Here is a 16,644-nt window from a genome sequence, read left to right on the forward strand (position 1 = left end):
TGAATTACCATTTCACCGTGAAGTACAAAAATTTGAGCGACACATGGTTGTTAGTAGCTCTAAATTATTTTTCGCGGACGGTATAAAAAACTTACCGGCGCTCATCTCGGAACGAGGAGGAAGAGAACGGGGATGAAGATAATTATAAAATAAATCTCCAGAGGAAAAGCGGAATGAAGTGTGTTAATAAATTGGGTGGAAGCTGGTAGATGGTAGTAGCGGCCATAAAGATGAAGCGGAGAAAAGCTATGAGGCGAGACGGTAGGTAGAGGGAGGACTCGACGAAGGCGAAAGATGACGGGGAAGAAAGGAAGAAGCAAAAGAAGAAAGAGAGTAATAGAGGAAAGAGAGTATACTGTACCGAAGAAGCTTCGGAGAAGACGAGCCATTGTTTCTCCATGCCAGACCTGTTTCGAGACTAATGAATTGCATTATAGGAAATCCGGAATATAAATTAGATTCTGCTATTACGTCGTCCAATAGGTAATTGCCGGCTTTATGCGCCACCCTTTCCACCCGATCCATCAATGCAGGAATGTATTATAAACACGACAAACTAATCTGACGTTTTATATTGCTAACTTTACGATGCAGTAATATATTTTCGCTATTATTAAAGAAATTTCATCGATAATAATAAAGAATTTTTTTTTATTTTATGACTATGCGGAACACGTGAAAACCTGATGATTAATATTGTATTTATACGTCCGTACCTTTTGTTTATATTAGTATGAGAGCATATTTTTAAATTTTTATGTATCACATTCATCATAATAATATACATCTTTTATTTTATACATATATATAAAACATCGTATATAAAAAAATTCTTTATTTTTGAAAATAATTTGCTTGAAACTCTTATTTATTATCATTTATTCTCGTAAAGATAATTAATATGTTCCTAGAATATAATAATAACCGGTTCCATTTATTGATTAAAGATTAATCATGAAAATTTATGCAATTGAAACTTTTAAATAATAAATAAATAACACACAATAACGACGAAATGTATAAATAACATAATCTTTTATTTTGTATATTCCACATAAAGAGATTTTTATTTTAATAGAGTTTTAACTTAAAGATTTATCGAAATTATATAAATATTAAACAATTTTAAAAATTAACATTTTTAAGACACTTTTAAAAATATGATATATTTAAATTCTCTTCAAAAAATTGTCTCCCAATTAATCAAAGAATCCACTGACAAGAAGAAATGCACTGAAATCATAACATCCTATATATGTTGTATATATCGGAGCACGGTGAAAGATTAATTCGACGATATTTCTCACAGTAGTTTCGAGCGGAGAGACCCAAACTTTCCCTTTAGAAAGCTATTTTTTCTAGATCACCGTGCACAAACGAACTTGAAGATGACAGCAAAGTGCGAATATGAGTTTGCAACCGCGCGTTGATCACACACGCTTACCCGGTGAAACGTTTATTTAGCAATCATTCGGGCACGGCTCGTTGAAAAACCATTTGCATCGTACCTCTAACGCCGGCTTATGAGATTCATCGACCGTACTTTTTCGCGACACGATTTTTGCGAGACCATCGTATGGTCGTTAGCGCTCGACGACGAGATCGAAGCCTCCCTGAAATGCGTTAGCCGCGCAAAGTATGATTTATAGGAAAAATCCGATTAGCTCCACTCTCGGCTCCCGGTACAGCCCTTTTCATCGCAACCACCCCTCTTCTTTCACCGCCGTTTCCCCCGCGACTTGCCTCCACTTCTTTCTCGTCCGCCTCGCGCAGATTCTAAAGCGAATTTACGCACGGTTCAGCTCTGTGATCATCTCGGATGAATGATTCGTTCTGTCCTCAATGAAAATTTCATCACGCCGTTCTTGCCGCAGATTTATATCATTTTCCGATATTATAATATAACATATATATTAGGGATATAAAATATATGAATTAAAAATTCTTACAAAAATCAAGCAAGATAAAGATATATGAGGACACCGTATATAAAAATGGCGTTCTAGTGCGATGCAAGCGAATCGATTGATTCGCTCGAGAAGATGTCGACTGTATTAATTTCGCTCACCCCTGCGGCTTCATCGGGAATGAAATCTCACCAGTTACCCTCCCCCATCGGTCCACCTCTTCCCAGTATCTCGTTCCGAAATTGTCGTGCCGCTTAATTAGAGTTTGCGAGATGAGACTTTTTTCCCCCCGTGTTTCAATAGCGATTCCATTCGACGATTCGATGGCAATTAATCTCGGACGTTGTCCAGGAACGGGCGAGAGCGCAGGTAAATAGTGGAGAACCCTTTATCCGGGGAAAATCCGATGAAAAGTTCGCAGCGTTATTCCGGATTCTTGTCGTTATCCTCCCCCTATCCCCCCCGTCCCTCGCAATTTCCACGGATATGCTGAAAAACAATGACAGATTCGAATAATGAAAAATTGTTGCGTCGACTATCCCGCGTAATACCCTGGCATACAATCGCATTAAGTCACCTCGTTTGTTTTATATCGCGGTAGATGAGGAGAGAACCGGGATGAAAGAAGAAGGATGCGGAGGGAGGGGGGGGGTACGAAGGGATGAAACGCATTATGCGCGCGCTTTTACCGACGTCGTCGGCGACCTGGTTATTACACACCGCGAGTTCATTTATCAAATCGTGGATAGCGAGTTCTTGCGCTTCCCTCGCGGGGACCGACTAAAAACGCGATACATCGGTCGTAAATGTGTGTACTGCCGGTCATCGCTTCTTATCGGCGACGATTATCGCGGGAAATGATGATTCGCGCGTGCGGCATTTTAATGACAACCTCGGATGAATCTCGCTCCCCGAACTCCTGTTAATTTCAATTTAATGGATTTCTCGGATTCGCGACTATTTTTTGTCACGTCGTTATCGCGAGGTATACAATTTGATATACACTTTCGATGCCTTTCCAAAGACCATCAGCATTAATACTTTTACTATTACACATAGATATGTAATAGTAAAAGTATTAATGCTGATGCGATCTTTATATGATGATGTATTAATTATTTTAAATCTATTATTTTTTTCTCTATTATCTCTAATGTCCTTGAGACACTATGTGTACAATTTGATACGCACTTTCGATGCCTTTCCAAAGCCCATCAGCATTAATACTTTTACTATTACACATAGATATGTAATAGTAAAAGTATTAATGCTGATGCGATCTTTATATGATGATGTATTAATTATTTTAAATCTATTATTTTTTTCTCTATTATCTCTAATGTCCTTGAGACACTATGTGTACAATTTGATACGCACTTTCGATGCCTTTCCAAAGCCCATCAGCATTAATACTTTTACTATTACACATAGATATGTAATAGTAAGAGTATTAATGCTGATGGGCTTTGGAAAGGCGTCGAGAGTGCGTATCAAATTGTATACACAGAGGACATTAGAGACATTGCGAAAAAAATAATAAATTTAAAATAATTAATACATCATCATACAAAGATCGCAAAGTAATGCACTATAAATAAATGCGTGATACACAAAATTGATATACGAACTTTATAATTTATAATGTATTTTAATATATCTTTTGTTGTTCTGTATAATAAATTTTCTAATTCTACATCACTAGAGTTAAACACAATAATAACACTTTATTTGAAACATAAGATTTTTCTCTCTTTGTTTAAAAATTGAGCATCCAAAAAAAATTGTGCAACATTTTTTTTGGATGCTCAATTTTAGATGAACAATTTTGCAAGTTATTTTCTGTCTTATGTTTATCGATTCTTTCGTCTTAGAGAATTTTATATAGTTCTCGCGAAAGTACGGCGCTAATTTATCGCTGGTAATGTCACAGAAGATCCCCGATTTCACCCGTTTCTGTCGAATCACTATTTCAGCTTGACATGTCGTGAGTACTGAACTGTAATTCAACAATGAATGAATAATGCAGCCGCATCGTACCTACGTGTATCAGAATCTTATTCTGTGATACGATGACAATCTGTAAATACAGATTTCTCGAACTGATAATTTACTTTCACTGAATCTAGGTTAATAATGCATCTTTTTATATAGATTCTGAATTTCTACGATTAAATTTGCGTGTATGATTTATGCAAAATTAATAGATTTTATGTCATACACTTTACTAATGATTTTATTCTAATGATTTTATATATTGTTACTTTTTTCTATTAATTATGCAGCTAATACAGATTTGTTTCGCGATAATAATAGCTTTATAATTTTTTTTAATAAGTTGGAAACTATATCAAATCCATTTCTCATTTTACTTTTTTTATAATTAACAGAAAACATAGCACTTTATAAAATCATCAAAATGAATTAGTAAAGTGTATGATAAAGAGCACAGAGAAAATCTATTAATTTTGCATAAGTCACGTTCGAAATAATTTTAAGTAACTAAAAATATATTTCTGATTTGCTTAAAATCAAAAGATATAAAAATGCTTTATAAATATTTCTGTCATAATATCAAATTAGAATAGATAAAAAATAGAACATGCAAGGATCAAATTTTCTCATTAATATTGGATAATATGAGAAGTAATAAAAAATTACAAATATGTGTGATTAATAATTCGGATTTGACAAATGATTCCGAGACGAATCCATTATCATAAAACATATTATTCAATATCATTAATAGAGAATCAATTAGACCTAATTTTAATCGATCTCGCTGCACTCAGCTCTTGCTGTATGAATGCGCATCCGATTCGCTGGATAAAATCGATGGATAAGGCTCATGAGATAAGGTTCTCTAGAAATCTCTCAGCGGTAGAATACATTTGTGCCGCTGTTGAACGACTCTCAGAAAAATCCTCAGGGAAATCCCTTTCTTCCCACTGATGCATTCGCGAAAGAAAATCCCGGCGATAGTGCGGCGAACCGCGTCGAAAGATGCATTTAAACATTCCAGACAGATGCCAGTGCACGCAGGTCTCAATCGGGCTGCAGGACGCCAATAGAAGATAGGAAAGGGTACATATGTAATGCACAATCACTGCATCGAAATGCATCACGACACCGAGAGTCCCTTCAAATTTAATTGCATCTGCTCGGCCTTGTCGTTGCTCCTTGAGACGTCCTAATAGACTGCAAGGACGTGCTTAGAATTCCCGTTATGATCGTCCTTAAATCTCTCTCATATCATCGCTCTATAAAGCAAGAATATTCTATCACACTTCAATTGATCGCTCGAGTCATTGAAACAATCGATATCTATTGTATACATATAACTTTCTCTGCATATTTATATATTTATATATAATACTTAAAAAAAATGTTTAAATTATACAAAACAAATAATTCTTTTAAAAATTAATTTAATTCTTTTTAAAATAATTTAAAAATAATTCTTTACATATTTTCTAAAAATTATTTTTTACGACTTATACTTCTACATGTGAATTAAGTATGTAATTTTTAGTACTTTAGATTGTAATAAAATTAAAGAGAGACACTGTCAAACTGTGCGTGCAAATGTTCTCACGTTCTCATTAACCAACATAAGGAGCTATTTATCAATCCTTTGAATAAATCTAGCTTCCGTGGCGATGTTGTTTGCGACTTTTACGATATCCATAATGCATTATCAATAATTAATAGTTGATTATTCCGATCGGTTGACAGTTATCGTTATTTACACGCATTAACGAGGACAGAATCGCGTTTTATTAATCGCGTTGGTCGCGTTCGCTGTGCAACTTAAGGTGTCGATTTCGCTGTGGCTTAATAGGCGAACACTTTACGTAGGACGCGCGAACACGTTTGATTCGAAATCCATTCAGGAATGTCGACGTTCGATTTGCTTTTTTATCGCGATGCACCGGCCGACAGCGTTACCCACGCAATGCAAACGAAAATAGACGCATATGCAATAGCACATGCCAGAAAAGCAAAAGAGCGACCCGTTAATTAAGATGTCTGGCTATCTTTCGCAATTATTATTTTTCTCACGGCTAAACGTCATCGATTGAATGTCGAGACGCGAGATGGGATGATATCTCATCCTTCGCGGTGCGCTTAATATCCTTCTCGTCTTTTTAGTGTTATCCTTTATTATCTCTTATGTACGTTATTTCTCTTTTACATATTCGCACCTGCGCTTGCCTTGTCGCTCTAAAAAGATCTATTTTGGTGTATCACGTGAAATATATAGCTACTTACTTGAAAATCCAGCCGCCAAGATTCCTCATTTTGATAAAAGCTCGCTTTAACAGTTCTTATTTGTCGTTAAAGAGGTGCGAGATAAAACGTTAATTAAGTAGTACTTTAATAATATTTATTATTTTCTATTAATCTATCTATCTATCTTGATCTTGTGAAGCAGGACAAGCTTCAATGATTTAGTCCTCCTCCGTAAATTTATGTATCGAGATACAAGAGAGATTAATAGCATATTTGCACGGAATTGAATAATTCCTTACCTTCCTCATGATCTTAATTTTACGGAATTTTGAAAAAATTTAAGTTTCAATGAAGCTATTTGTTTGTTACCTAATCGATGTGAGCGATATATTATATTATTTTCATAAATTTTTTTTATATTTATCTAGTTGATTGCGTTTTTTGTGACTCGTCCATTTATTTCTAAAGGTTAATTTTTTGTATTGTTGTTTATATCGACGTTATTTTTATCCCTCAAAACTTACCTTTTTAAAAAAAGTAAAAGAAGGGCGCCAAGTTCATGCACTAATTGTATCCAATTATCATATTGTCTACAAAAATAGTGATATAAAAAAATTGCGCCAACTAAGAATAAAAATTTGTAGATAAATAGAAGTACAAGGAAGAAAACTTGTAGAAGTTAAATAGAAATATTTTAATTGAAAACATTGTTATACAAAATAGTTGTTTTAATTTTCAAAAATAATAATATTAAAAAAATTAAAAATTTATTTAAAAATTGAAAACTGAAAATTAATATAAAACAAAAAAGTAAAAAAAATTTTAATTAAAAAAACTTGGCGCTGCCAATTTTATTAATATATTGTTCAGCTTAAAAGTCCAAATTTCCAAATGTAAATCAATATAAATTAATTAAAAAAATTAGGTCATTAAATTTAAATGTTAGAATAATTGGAATGTGTTCCAATTTTTTAGATTTCCATACTATATATAAAGTTGATAAAATAGAAAAAACATAAGCTTAAATCTCACAGAAATTTCTAAAGTAAAAATAATTTGTAAAAATAATATAAAAATTATAATAATTAAATTATTAATTGAAGATCCAGAAGATCCTAAAATCCTTGTTCATATCGACGTTATTTTTATAATCACATCCATATGTTGTGCTTGCACTCATCTACACCAAACTTTAAGCCTTTTGCCCGCACCCTGTCTCCTTCTTCTTCGTCATTACCTGATACTTCCTTTGCGCCTGCCTCACGGTACTCCTTCTTCCATTAAGAAATAATTTCTATCTGCCTTGGTCCCTCCTCCCTTCCCTCTTAACCCTCCTACCGGCTCATTCTCGACCTCGCCGACCTTGCCTTTATCCCCGCGCGTTTATTAAAGCCTCTTTGTGCGTCGACTTCGGTTGGGGATTTGCCGAGGCCGAATGACGCGCGAATAACTCGCGTTACCGTATATTCCGCGAGCGAAATCACGCTAAAAAGCCCAGCCGCAGATACGCGGACGAACCTTAGAATTAACCACCATCACTAACACTCGGTAGCCTCATAATTATTGTTATTATTTCTTTCCGTCCCTTCCCCGTCTAGACGCAAGGATTGTAACATAGTTACCGCGCCGTGATTACCTGTCTTAAGTAACGACTCATTATCCGGCCAGAGGTCGAATGTTGATCGGTACAGGGTGGACAGCCCTTAACTCTTGCCTAGAATTCTTCTTGGGCTTCTCCGCAATCCTTCATTCTTTCATCTTCCAAGGCTACATCGATTAACGATGCGTCAGTTTTTAAAAAAAGGCAAAGATTGTTTGACGTGGGACATTAAATTTCAATTAGATGGTTAAATATCATATCATAAAGTTGGCAAATCTTTCGAAAAATGCTAAGCGTTATATAAAGTGTTTCTTCCAAATATTTGTTTTACTACAATAAAATTCTATAAAAATTTATTTATCATTAAACTGATTTAACTCCTGATATATTTACGCTTGCGATTATGAGTTTGTCGACGTAATGAATTATAATCCATTCTTCCTTTCTATTAAAAAACATTAAGTATTGTAAACTATTTTAATGAGCATTGTAAAATAAACGAGGAGATGTTTACGAAATTGTAGCAAATTACATGTCGGTTGGCTCGATTTGCGTCATTTATACGTACGACGCGACTTAATTAATATTTGTTAATTAAATCGGAATAGAGACTGTGCGCTACGCGTTTGTCACGAACTTCGCTTTGCTCTCTCAATTCAATTTGTTGTAAATTACACACAAATACTTAACTATTCCACCTCTGTCTCGGCAGAATGGCTTGTTTCCACTAATGTATATGTGTCTTTTATCATATTATATTATCATTAACAAGCTGCGACAAATTATTAATGTATGGAATTAATATCTGTACAATCCAGAATCGAAGAATTTCGGAGATGAATATTAAATTTCGAGAAATCTTTCACGAGCGTTTATATATATCAAGAAGGAAGAATTTGAATAAAAAATTTATACCATTAAATCTGTGCAAAATATGTCGACTTAAAAAATAAACTTAATTATCTGGTATATTTAAAAATTGACAGAGTCGAGAAAATACAATCTATAATATCGTGACAACCGTTTTGAGGAATTTTCACGACGATAATAATAACTATCAAATCAGCAGTAAATGCCTTTCGTTCTCGAATAACTTTAAGCACAACGAAACTAAACGTCACTGCGATCCACGTCGTGCTTCGTTCGGATGATTACTATTATTACTATTCGAGAGGATGATCTTTTTATTAAACCCGCGAACGATTCTAGTCCCGGAATCTCTTTCCCTGTCTGTCGTCATCATTTCACTGTCGATTGAAAGCCCGACTTCGTCTCGGGCTCGGATTTAATTTGCAGCCCTTTAACCACGCGACCGCGAATGAGGCTCGCGGTGAAGTCTGAGAAAATGAATGCTGCACAAGTGCACCTGGCAGAGATGGGCTTGTGAACCGTGTCCGTCCGTGGAAAAGATACGACGCGCGCAGAACTTTAACTTCACGTTAAAATAATAGCGTGCAAATTGCAGCTACGCTGTTACTTTCGGTGGACTGCAATTTTATACCTAGACGTCCAGCGACCACCAGCCGGCATTGAAGTTACAAAAACTCGCCCGCGACAGTAGACGCGGTAACCACCTGGGAAATTTGTCGGACGAATCCGCGCGACGACGTAAATATTCATGTTACTTTCGTAATACGGGAATAAAATAGCGCGGGTCGTTGCAAAATTCACTCCTCTCGAATGTGTTATTGCGCCGAATTATTATACTCGTTATTACTATTAAAACCGGTGACATGTCATGGGAGTGATGGGACTACGTATCAAATATTTTTTAGGAAATATCCACTTTTTCCGTGACAGTAGAAACGGAATACGCAATGAGTGGTTGTCGTCGAACTAATATCGATAATTCATATTCAATAAATATTTAAACGGAAGTAATATTTATTCCATGCTAACCGAGCTAGCAGTTGTTCATAATTCTGTCGTGAATATTTAATTCTTCATTCCGCTCGTGTCATCCTCGTTTCGTTATAATATGAAAGCACTCCGGCATTACGATAAATATATTATACAAGTCTGTTAACTGTATGTAATCTACATCAATGACTGTCTCTCTAATTTTGCGCAAATCCAACGATTACGATAAATTTCTGATTTATTTATGAGCTGGCGATCTTCTCTTTTCTATATTCTCTATCGACAGTTAATTGAAGCATTTTCAATAATTTATCAGACCAAATGTATTACATTTTAACAACAATATATCAATTATTTTCAATTAAAAATTAAATGTTATTAATTAAAAATAATTGTAACTGTATAAATAAATTGTATTAAATTATATCGAAATAAATTGGGAAATCAAGGAGATACAATCGTGCAACAAACTTAACAAAATTCAGAATTGTATGATGAAAAATCACATCGAAGCTTTGATATTTTCTACGTTTTTTTCAATAAACTTAATTCTATTTATTTTTCAATAAATATTTATTTTTTGATGACGCAATTGTTTGTTATATATTATCGAAAATTGCAGTTCTCTCGTAATTATCCGTAAATTTGCATTTATCTAAAATAACTTGATCAATCAGTATTTAATCAATCTATATAAAAAAGTCAATCAATCTATATAAAAAACATACATTCTTGTTTCAGGTGGTGGTAGAGAGTTCGACGCTGGCACTGGAATATGGTGATCTCGAGATCGATCCTGGCTCCCCGGTGAATCCGGATCTACTATTCGACTCACAGCTGATGCACCTCTACGTGTTGACGGAGAAGAAGGTCTCGAAGGTCAAGGTTCAAGAGTGTTCAGTCTACAAGACTTGCTGGGATTGCCTGGGCGCCAAGGATCCATATTGTGGATGGTGCTCGTTGGAGAACAAATGCAACCTGCGCAGCGATTGTCAGGATGCTGCCAAGGATCCGCTCTATTGGATCTCCTACAAGAGCGGTAGGTGTACGACGATCACCACCGTCACGCCGGATCAGTTGCAACGCACCACCGCCAGGACCCTCGAGCTCGTCATCGAGAATCTGCCGACTCTATCCGGGCAGTTCCTGTGCGCGTTCTCAGCCCTCGATAAAACCCTGATCACGAATGCCTCGCGGAAGTCCTACGGTGTGAATTGCACCACACCGAGAACAGATCTGCTGCCATCGATACCTCCGGGTCGACATCACTTCACCGCCAAGCTGTCCGTTAGAATGACAAACGGGCCCGATTTGGTGGCGACGAACTTCACCTTCTTCGACTGCAACACGTACAGCTCGTGTACGCAATGCGTGTCATCGAGTTTTCCGTGCGATTGGTGCGTTGATGGCCATCGGTGTACGCACGACACAGCGGAGAACTGTCGGAATGACATTCTCGTCACGGGAGTCAGTGTAAGCCTATTATAAAAAATTATACAAAGAAATGTGTTGCTTTAATATCATATTTTAGCTGTCCGAAATATTGTTGCACAAAGAAGTGTTGTTCAATATACATATTTTATATTGCTTAAAATTTGCTTTCCCTACAAAAATAATATCAGAAAATTGCGCTAATTAATGAGAATAAAAATTGCATATTATAAAATTTACTTTTTTATTATGCGGATAATTTTCTCATTATTTGGCACAATTTTCTATTATTATTTTTCTTAAAAAATAAATAAAAAAAAATATTAAAACAATACTACACAATAAATTTTTTAAAAATATACGTTAAGATAATATTTTTTTAGAGAATATTTTTTTTTAAACAGACACATGAATCTGATCTATTTTTTTACGTTTTTTGAAGGTGAAATTTCCTGATAATTATATCTTTTTTTTAATATACATAAGAATTATAAACACACACAGAAAAATTAGAAATTAACACACACACACACATATATTTACTGTAATTAAAAGATTAAAACTTATATTAAAACTTATATTTCTTTAAAATTGCAGTAATTGATATATATCTATAATATATGTATTAATATATTGATAAGTCATATTAAAAAGTATTTATATCATTCTTTAATTGATGAAAAAGAATAATGGTTGTGTTACACATCAAATTTTATTTTAGGAAAGTAGTGTAAGTCCAATTCTAAAAACCCTACTAAAATCGATATAGTCCGTTTATACCCACATTTCACTAACTCATATTAATGTTTTAAAATTAAATTTACATCATTTTCAAGATAAACGATTCATATGTGTCGCAAATTTACAACATCTAGTTTTGAAACAAAATTACACAAGTCTGTTGTTGTATTACATATGCATCCATTAATTTCATTTTAATATCAACTCGATTCGTTTTGGAGTGAAAACGTTGCATTCACTCTATGAATATTAATGTGCTATTATCAATTAGCTTATAATTTTTGATGAAAATTTGACACTGAGAACGTCTCTTTATGATTTATATCACATAATATTTGAAATAATCGAGTAGAATAAAATCGAATAAAGATACTAACAGCATAATAATTAAATTGAATGGGAAAAGAGAAATGATACAAAAGTAAAATAAAATTTTCAAGTAACATGTATATATGTGTGTGATACATATAGTATTATGTAAAAACTTTGGAAGTGCCATTCTAGCAGTATAAAATAATTTCAGTTTGCGATAATCTCTTGCGCATATTTTTCAGAGAATGGGACCAAGCTATAGGAGTGGACCAGGTTTTTGTCCCACTATAAACGCCACCGAATCTCAAGAGATCCTCGTGTCTTCTGGTATCAAAAAAGCGATACGAGTTAAAGTGCATATCATTGGGGTATGTCAAAAACCGTCATATATTATATATATTAATTATAATTTTTTTTCTTTTCTGATCGATGTAACTTTCTTTTTTTTTAAACTTCTTTTTAAAATTCTTTATAATTTTTTTTCTCAAAATTTCTCCATTCTTTTTATTCTGTTTCTAACGAGAGAACGTCTTTCAGCAATTCATCATACAAACACGCTTCGTGTGTCAATTTAACATCGAGGGCCGCGTCACGAGCGTCAACGCACGTCTGTTGGCCGACACGATCTATTGTGAGGAAACGGAATTCTCTTATACGTCTCGTGCACCGAACATTACGGTACCTTTCGCCGTGATCTGGGGCGGCTCCAAACCCTTGGATAATCCGGACAATATACATCTAGTGATATATCGATGCCGGGACATGGCGGACAACTGCGGCATGTGTTTGGCCCTGCCGACCAAGTACGGCTGCGGCTGGTGCCAAAGCTCAGACAGATGCGAGGTGAAGGATCAGTGCGACCGCGGTTCTGGTATGTGGCTGAACAGCAATCAGACTTGCCCGAATCCAGAAATAAAGTCGTTTGAACCGGTAATGGGCCCCTGGGAAGGAAATACGAATGTGACGATTCGCGGCATCAATCTCGGCAAGACTTTTAGGGTAAGAAAAATTTTATTTGTCTATCGTTCATTAAAGCGATGTATATTCATCTTCATGTACATTATTATCATTTGTCGTTTGCGTATTATAATGACTGAAATATAAAAAAGAAACTAGAAAATTAATAAGATAATAAAAATAAAAAATATACAATACTTAAAAATATTTTAAATTATGAAATGAAATATATATATATTATATTTACTTTTGTATTAATTTTTTATCACCAATTAATATAATATGTGTTACCTAATGAATGTTTAATCGTTTAATAGGATATAGTTGGTGGTGTCACTGTGGCTGGTATGCGATGTTTACCTTACGAGGAGCTTTATATCCGAACGAAACAAATCGTCTGTCGAGTCGATGGACCTGGTACGCAGGAAGGCAGGAGTGGACCTGTCATAGTAAAAATCGAGGATTTTCGCGGCGAGTCTGACTACAATTTCGAGTTCGTGGACCCACAGATTATTTCGATATCACCTAAATATGGACCATTGAGCGGCGGTACTACTATCAAAATCACTGGCAACTACATGAATGCCGGCAGCACTATCCATGCTGACATTGATGAGCTACCGTGTTCCATAATAAGCGCCGAACCCAACGAAGCTCTTTGTATGACGAGTCCAAGCAATCGGAAAAGAAGCGGGATGCTCAAGATGTCCTTCGACGGTGGCAAGCGTTTATATGATGGCTTCTTTGAATACGTCGACGATCCGACGATTGAGAGCGTGGAGAGCGGTGTGGCCGGTCAGATGAAAGTCCCAAAGGGGATTCCAGCAGGTGGAATAAAGATTTCGGTGACCGGAAAGAATCTTGGTTACATACAGAGCCCGCAAATGTATGTCTATTACGATGAAAAGATGTTTGTGTCACAATGCGAGGTGCATAGTCAGGAGAGTATGATGTGCAAATCACCGACTATCGAGGTGCCTGAGCACGTGATACTGGATGCCGAACGTCCGCTCTCTCTCGAGTATGGCTTCCGCATGGACAACGTTACTGGTGTACAAAATCTTTCACAACACGGCTTCAATCATTTCCTTTTATACCCAAACCCGATTTATGAAGTCTTCGACGAGGAAGTTAAATATTATAAGAGTGATTACTTAACAATTAACGGTCAGCATCTTGATCGCGCCTGCCAAGAGTCCGACGTAGTTGTACAAATTGGTAATGCCTTTTGTAATGTTACATCCTTGTCGCGGCAACAGCTCACCTGTCGGCCGCCCTTGACGCAGCCGCCAGCTATCGACGCTCAGGGATTGCCCAATAAACAAGAACTGCCGGAAGTAGTGCTGATAGTGGGCGGTACGCTTCGTTACAACATTGGCAAACTTAGCTATGCACTGCCAGCTGGACTCAACGGACCATTGTCGAAACCCGCGCTAATCGGTGTGATTGCCGCGATCGTAATCTTAGTAGTCGTATTTATAGCATTCCTTATCGCCTATCGCAGAAAATCCACGGAGAGCAATCGAGTATTGAAGAACATGCAAGAACAGATGGACATTCTGGAGCTACGAGTAGCCGCCGAATGTAAGGAGGCCTTCGCCGAGCTACAGACAGAAATGACGGATCTCACGGGAGATCTAACGAGCGGTGGCATACCCTTCCTCGATTATCGCACTTACGCGATGATGATATTATTCCCCAGCGACGACAATAGTCCGGTGCTGCAGTGGGACAGACCAGAATTAGTGCGAAAGGAGAAGGGATTACGTCTGTTCGGTCAACTAATAATGAACAAAACTTTTTTACTGCTGTTCGTACGAACCCTCGAAAGCAACCGTTATTTCTCGATGAGAGATCGAGTTAATGTCGCCAGTTTAATTATGGTTACGCTTCAGAGCAAAATGGAATATTGCACAGACATCCTGAAAACTCTCCTGGCGGATCTTATCGAAAAGTGCACAGAAGGCAAGAGCCATCCAAAATTATTCTTAAGACGGTATGTATACGATGTACTTTCAATTGTTAATGCTCTGTTGTATCAGGAATATATTTTAAGTGGTTTATTTATTTTGTAGAACTGAGAGTGTTGCTGAGAAAATGTTATCTGCCTGGTTCACGTTTCTCTTGTACAAGTTTATGAGAGAGTGCGCTGGCGAACCATTATATGTACTATTTCGTGCGGTGAAACAACAAGTCGATAAGGGTCCTGTCGATGCGATTACTTCAGAAGCACGATATTCTTTGTCTGAAGAAAAGTTGATCCGACAATCTATTGATTTTAAGCCAATGGTAAGGAAGCGTTAGTGCTTCAATAAGGAAAATAAATTGATGCTTTGTAATAATAATGTTTCCGTTAAAATTTCAGACGGTCTACGTCTCGATATCCCAACAAACCGTGTTTGTCGGCGGAATGGATCCTAACACGGAAAACGTGCCAGTCAAAGTTCTTGACTGCGATACAATATCTCAGGTGAAAGAGAAAGCGTTGGATACAATCTACCGAGCGACTCCTTATAGCCAAAGACCCCGAAAGGAGGATCTTGATCTTGGTAAGCGACTTGTGCGCTTGAATGTTCCAAAAAATGTCTTTACGTAAAGTCATACAATTCTCATATTTTACTTGAAATATTGCAGAATGGCGAACTGGTGCGTCCGGTAGATTAATTCTCTACGACGAAGATTCAACAACGAAGACAGAAGGCGAATGGAAGAAGAGGAATACTTTGAATCATTACAGGGTACCAGATGGAGCGTCGCTTAATTTAGTCTCCAAACAATCATCTATATACAATCTCTCGATTTTATCGGAGAAGACGGACAAATCGCACAAATATGAGACCTTGAATCTTAGCAAATTCAGTTCGGCCAGTCCCCCACTTTCTCGCGCTACCTCGCCGCTCAATCAGAATCATGAAGGCGGAATGAAAGTCTGGCATCTTGTTAAGCATCATGATTCCGATGCGCGAAAGGAGGGAGATCGTGGTAACAAAATGGTCTCAGAAATCTATTTGACAAGGTTATTGGCAACGAAGGGTACACTTCAGAAATTTGTCGATGATCTGTTCGAGACCATATTCAGCACTGCCCATCGAGGCTCGGCGCTTCCTCTCGCCATCAAATACATGTTTGACTTCATGGACGACCAAGCTCTGCAACATGGCATATCCGATCCCGAAGTGGTACACACGTGGAAGAGCAATTCCCTTCCTCTCAGGTTTTGGGTTAACCTTATAAAAAATCCAAACTTTATTTTCGATATACACAAGTCCAACATCGTAGACTCGTGTTTATCTGTTGTCGCACAGACGTTTATGGATAGCTGTTCAACGTCGGACCATAGATTAGGTACATATCTATTGTTGTTCTATCTGCATTGATTAAGGATTCAGAAATGTATAAAATTTTTTCTTCTGTTCTGTTTTTAGGTAAGGACTCTCCGAGTTCAAAACTGTTATATGCAAAAGACATTCCAGTGTACAAAGAATGGGTAGAGCGTTACTACTCAGATATCAAAGTCATGCCAGCCATATCCGATCAAGACATGAATGCCATGCTTGCCGAAGAATCGAGGGTATTTATCTACTTTTGTAACTTTTTCTAGCAATG

At 36.5% G+C, this 16,644-nt stretch overlaps 1 protein-coding gene across 4 annotated transcripts in view; it reads left to right on the forward strand.

Annotated features, from left to right (window-relative positions):
* Positions 1 to 16,644, forward strand: part of Plexa (plexin A) — a 275,026-nt gene that overhangs the window by 254,183 nt on the left and 4,199 nt on the right. For all 4 annotated transcript variants that reach the window (XM_083099119.1, XM_083099117.1, XM_083099118.1 and 1 more), the window contains 8 exons: positions 10,339 to 11,070; positions 12,324 to 12,449; positions 12,619 to 13,080; positions 13,356 to 15,034; positions 15,114 to 15,327; positions 15,404 to 15,587; positions 15,673 to 16,383; positions 16,464 to 16,609. In XM_083099119.1, the coding sequence (XP_082955245.1) occupies positions 10,339 to 11,070; positions 12,324 to 12,449; positions 12,619 to 13,080; positions 13,356 to 15,034; positions 15,114 to 15,327; positions 15,404 to 15,587; positions 15,673 to 16,383; positions 16,464 to 16,609 (4,254 nt within the window). The remainder of the gene's footprint in view (positions 1 to 10,338; positions 11,071 to 12,323; positions 12,450 to 12,618; positions 13,081 to 13,355; positions 15,035 to 15,113; positions 15,328 to 15,403; positions 15,588 to 15,672; positions 16,384 to 16,463; positions 16,610 to 16,644) is intronic.

Source organism: Camponotus vicinus, unplaced genomic scaffold (assembly GCF_025532165.1).
Source record: "Camponotus vicinus isolate PSW18456_S1 unplaced genomic scaffold, iyCamVici1.0 SCAF_5, whole genome shotgun sequence".
Classification (NCBI taxonomy): domain Eukaryota; kingdom Metazoa; phylum Arthropoda; class Insecta; order Hymenoptera; family Formicidae; genus Camponotus; species Camponotus vicinus.